General features: G+C 38.5%; 2 protein-coding genes across 2 annotated transcripts in view; one reads left to right on the top strand and one right to left on the bottom strand.

Moving 5' to 3' along the window:
• Window positions 1-1244: 1244 nt before the first annotated feature.
• On the top strand, window positions 1245-2836 carry SARC_04280 (hypothetical protein). Its single transcript, XM_014301898.1, has one exon. It carries the CDS (start codon window positions 1582-1584, stop codon window positions 2731-2733), a length of 1152 nt encoding a protein of 383 aa, XP_014157373.1. The 5' UTR covers window positions 1245-1581; the 3' UTR covers window positions 2734-2836.
• Window positions 2837-3293: 457 nt separating this feature from the next.
• Window positions 3294-5692, bottom strand: part of SARC_04279 (palmitoyl-protein thioesterase 1) — a gene marked incomplete at both ends in the record, with an annotated part of 5934 nt that continues 3535 nt past the window's right edge. The window contains 2 exons of the mRNA XM_014301897.1: window positions 3294-3419; window positions 4288-4542. Of these exons, the coding sequence (XP_014157372.1) occupies window positions 3294-3419; window positions 4288-4542 (381 nt within the window). The remainder of the gene's footprint in view (window positions 3420-4287; window positions 4543-5692) is intronic.

Genomic DNA, 5692 nt, shown 5'->3' with positions numbered 1-5692 from the left:
TATATATTTACATACATACATACATATATATATATATATATATATATATATACGAATGTATATATATATGTATACATATATGTATGTATGTATACAGGCAGGCACTTATGCATGCATGCAGGCATGTATGTATGTATGCAGCCCTGTATGTATGTATGTATGTATGAATGTATGTATGTACGCGGTATATATAGATATATATATATATATAAAGTATGTATGTGGACCATTCATGTTGTTCATATATACAAGGATTCGTATACTTTCAAAGTATCTATCCATATTCGGGCAGGTTAAAATAATGACTTATATGTACAATCATTTGTAGGATTTTAGTATGTATTTGCACACATTTATATATAGCTACAGTAAATTTAGATGCACCATTACTTTTGGGAAGGACGTCTTTCGTTCGCATTCAACAGTAAATAATAATCAGTCAACCATACTTTAATCAGTAACGACAGCAGAAAATAAAATGAACGTGCAACGCGAGTGAATTGTTTTTGATTTAAGATTATATGTATTGTCATGAATTCGAGACTTACAATTTAATACAGGGCCTTTAGCTATTTGGTTGCCGCCGGTTAAACATTCAAGCATCGGTAGTATTCGACGGCAGTACGGCTTTCTGATCATTCTCCTGTGAGCCTCAGTTCACGATATGCTGCTATATCTTACGGATGGATGTGAAAATAGTCCCGGTAGACACACAAGTCCCAGACCCTTGCCCACTTATGTAGTCACGACCATAATATAATCTGAGCATGCTTCGAATCTTCGAAGACTATCGCATAGATGTTTAGGGCATTCCTATATCATATCAAAGGCGGTCTATTCTAACAGCAATACTTGGGATATACGCCAATACATCATCAAGCGGTAGGGTATATTATCCAACCTATTATAATCCTAGAAGCATGTCTATCGCGTGGGTGTATGTGCGATTTTATCCACCTTGACGAAGTTCTGGTACATTTTCTACCCCAGTTCAGAAAAGTTGATGACTGTGATGTTGCCCCTGTTATTTTGATTGTCAGCTGTTCTAAAAATAGACCATGTCAGTGTTGGCTATGATACGTCACACAGTCAACGGAACTATTTTATATATGTTTTTCTAAAAACAACAATAGAAATTTTTTTATTTTAATGTGAAAAGTATTTTTCAAGAAGTTTTCATGCGATGAAAATTATGTTTTTAGAGTACAACTTGAATTATTCTGAATATCACTTCACAGTTCACACTCGTTAGCTACGAGGCTTAGAGACTTGAGCGGCTTGGGACACTGGGCCTTGATATTCAAATACTAAATTCTATATTTACTGCCGACCGCCTACTTATCTTCTCTTGTCATCATGTAATAAATATGCAGTTAACAACGGACATCTCGTCTGTCTTAGGAATCTCAACACGTACACACTATTTATTCAGCGCATATCTCCCCGCACGACATTTCTGAGAAAAACCAGATTGATACAATATACAGGTCGAACTAACTATCTACCGATTAGCAATCATTTCGTGCGTATTGATTGGATATTGAATTTAGATTGGTATTCACAGATCAGTGCATAGCCAGAATGCGTTTGACATACACATACCGCACAACACTTGAAGCACTATACGACAGAAAATATGGTAGTGTATATGTCGCACTCTCCAAGGAAGGTGGCCGAAGGTGGTCACAAGGGTGGAAGACGCGCCTTATGTGCCGGATCAAAGGCGCCAATTCTGTCACAATGCCAGTAGGTATACAACACAAGGGAGATGGTTCCTTCTATCTGATAGTCAACCAATCCAGTTTCAAGCAGTTGTGCACCTCTCTAGGGTCAGAAGTATCAGTATCTCTGTGGGAGAACCCGAATACATTAGGGGTTGATATTCCTGCCACCACTCAAACTCTGCTGGATAGTGAGAATGGCAAATACCGCGATCTGTGGGACAAATTAACCGACGGCCAGAAGCGGAAGCTTTGTTTCAAAACTCGAGGTATCAAAACAGATAGTCTACGCGAGGAAAAAACTCTGGGCCTATTCAGTATGTTTGAAGAAAGTATGATTCAGAAAGAGGCGGCTAGAAAGGCTAGAGAGGAGGCAAAGTTAGTTAAGCAGGCCGAGAAAGAGTTGAAGATTACAATGAATAAGGAGAGAAAAACCAAAGAGAAAAAGGATAAACTAAAAGCAGGGAAAGTGAAACCAGAGTCAGTGAAAAATAAAAAAGCAAGCGTCAAAGCTGTGGGTACAGGGGAAGTTTCGTCAGGCAACCCTACAGCAACTGAAGGGGAGGCGAACATGAAGGGGAAGGCCGAGTGTATCAAAGTGAAGGTTGAAAAAGCGCAAAGTACGGACAACAATGTTATAGAGGTTGCGCAAGGGACTGATACTGATACTGAGAGCCCTAGCGGCGATGTCGACGCAAATAATGACGGAACAGCAAATATGAGCACATCGACTGCCAGTAGTAAATCTGATCCAATTGCTGGCCGAAATGAGCCAAAACCTACGACCAATACAACTGTGAACGACACTTTGCAGCACTGTCGAAAGACCACCCGTTCTACCAGGAAGCGAAGACAGACTATTGACGACTGTACAGACAGTGGCGGCAATGTAGTGGGAACAATGGCGGATGAGGAAAGTTTGGTACTCGCGTCTGAAATCGATGATGAAGCGCAGTCTAGTACACGACGATCGAAGCGAAGACGGACACAAGTGGTCAAGTACATGTCATAGGACGGTACAAATAGAAGGTATCAACAGTCTCACTGTCAAGTACATGTCATAGGACGGTACAAATAGAAGGTATCAACAATCTCACTGTCAAGTACATGTCATAGGACGGTACAAATAGAAGGTATCAACAGTATCACTGATACAAGCGCTGCCTGTGCAAAAGTTGGGAATATATTGTGCACGCAACGGAGTTAGTTCAGATTTCCGGGCGGCATTGTATTGTGTCACTGCTATTCTACTCGAAATTATTAAAGTTTTACTGGCTGTCAGAGAATACTGAAAATGGTGTCGAGAATATGATAAGCATATTATTGGATAACTATATTCATGTGTGCATAATCGATAAATTAAGTATTGAGTAAGTTTAGCACAAGTGTTGTATTTGTTGTGGTTCGTAAACAGTATCAATTCAGCGGCATCCACATGTATCTGATGCCTGCCAGTCTATTTATTCCCACACTACAAGTGTGCTAGGAGATTTGCAGCATAACTTTCAGCTTCTATGTATGAGTATATGTGTTCACGATATTTATTAGACCAATGTGCCAACCTGTGTACTATCACACCAAGTATTTGTTGATGATTTCCGCTACAAACCACTCGTGCGAAAATCTAAGATGGTCCCCTTCCACTGAGAGGAATACCAATTGGCCGTTCTTGTCCATTTCCTGAAGACCGAGCCAGTCCTGCACAAAATTTATAGAAAATCAGCAGACACGAATGTATCGCCAATCAAATAATTCAGCATTGCTGAATGTTCCAGCTCATTCAGGCGTGTAACTAAATAGTAAGCGCTCCATTCCTGGTGAGGTTGCAGGACTATGTATCAAGTACTTTCTCATAAAATCAAATACACACACACACACACACACACATATATATATATATAGATATAAACTTATAGATACGCACAAACACACACATAGAGATATGTATACAAATATACATATATATATATATATATATATATAATATCAGCAACGATGGACAATATTTACAATGTTTCTGAAGTACGAGTGAGTAAAATTGGCCTTGCTAGCCTGCACGTTAAGCAATCGAATATACTCGTATTCAGTACATGTTCAGATGCACATTTGTTTTGGCATTAACGGAATACAAATTTATATCGCAACGACACGAAATTCCTTGTGACATATTCATAGTCCTTTTGTCGTGCTCAGGTGCCATCAAGATTCAGACAAATGGTACATACACCTTGTATCTACATCTGAATGTAAGGCTAAGGTAAGTTATATTTGATCAAAATTTTATGAACAAAACCCTCATACGGAGAAGTAATGCAGACTCAGGAATTGTTTTATCATGTCATTGTATCTATCATCTCAACATTGCGGGCCAGTTGTAAATGGCACAATCCATGAATCATGTAGTCATATCGTAATACAGCTCTATATTTCAGCGGTGAGGTTATTATATTATAAATATATATTTATACCAGAATGCACACATATCTGCACAGTTCGATATAATCATGTTCACCGTATCCCGTTAGAATATCGTACGTACAGGAATACGATAAACACACACACACACCTCTTTGTACAGATCAGATTCTTTCAAAGTCGTGATCTCCTTATCTTGGCCGGGTGCGTAGAATCCAAACCACTCACTCTCTGGTGGCGTAACCATGGTATCCTTCGTGAACTTAATCATAACAAATCTATTCAAAGACTGCAGATTCTCCCTATATGTCTGGTTTTTGGCGGCCAGTTCATTGTTGATCTCTGGCATAAACACGCAGGACTTCTTGTACACCTCCTCTTGGAGCGGATCGTGCCAGTATTCTGCCTGTGTGAGGAATCCACCGCAACAGTAATGAGTATGCATACCTGCATGTGTAGAGACACTCACTGTTTCATGCGTACACTGGTGGACAAAATGCGCTGACTACACTCATGGTTACATTGAATGGATGAGAAATGTGAAGATACACGATTTAACTCCTACGATTTTAGAAATAGATTCTGAACTGGAATGGGCACAGATTCAACCACACCAGCGTTGAACCTCGAACATAGTATCAGCTGTAGGTTTACATAGAAACTGGCCCATACATCATATACGACTGCCAGATAATCAATACGCAAAATACAACTGAAAGTGTACCCCCATGGATAGCACTAAAACGAGAATAGTATTGCAGCCATGCGTTCGCCCGCACTTTAGGTAATACACAAACAGCACGTTGGCTTCATTGGATCACAAGGAATGTGTAATTGTAGCATGAGCTTACATATATGTTTGTCCTGCCCAGGTACTTCTAAGGTTGACGTGCCCCACTACTGCCTGGAGATGTTAACTCCACACGAACGTCAATGAGAGTCACGTACAGAACTATGCATGTACAATGCATTCTAATGATTGATCACTATGCATGTAATATGCATTCTAATGATTGATCACTATATATGTAATATGTATTCTAATGATTGATCACTATGCATGTACTATGCATTCTAATGATTGATCACAAATGTACTATGAATTCTAATGATTGATCACTATGCATGTACTATCACTATGTATGTAATATGTATTATAATGATTGATCACTATGCATGTACTATCACTATGTATTTAATATGTATTATAATGATTGATCACTAAGCATGTACTATGTATTCTAATGATTGATCACTATGCATGTATTATGTGATCTAATGATTGATCAGTATGCATGTACTATGCAAATTTATCACTATGCATGTACTATGCATTCTAATAATTGATCAGTATGCATGTACTATGTATTCTAATGATTGATCACTATGCATGTACTATGTATTCTAATGATTGCTTGCTATGTATTCTAATGATTGAAACTATGCATGTACTATGCATTCTAATGATTGATCACTATGTATGTACTATGTATTTTAATGATTGATCACAATGTATGTAGTATGCATTCTAATGATTGAAAGCTATGCATATACAA

The sequence above is a fragment of the Sphaeroforma arctica genome, assembly GCF_001186125.1.
Source record: "Sphaeroforma arctica JP610 unplaced genomic scaffold supercont1.235, whole genome shotgun sequence".
NCBI classification, from domain to species: Eukaryota; class Ichthyosporea; order Ichthyophonida; genus Sphaeroforma; species Sphaeroforma arctica.
This window is presented reverse-complemented; position numbering and strand designations above follow the sequence as displayed.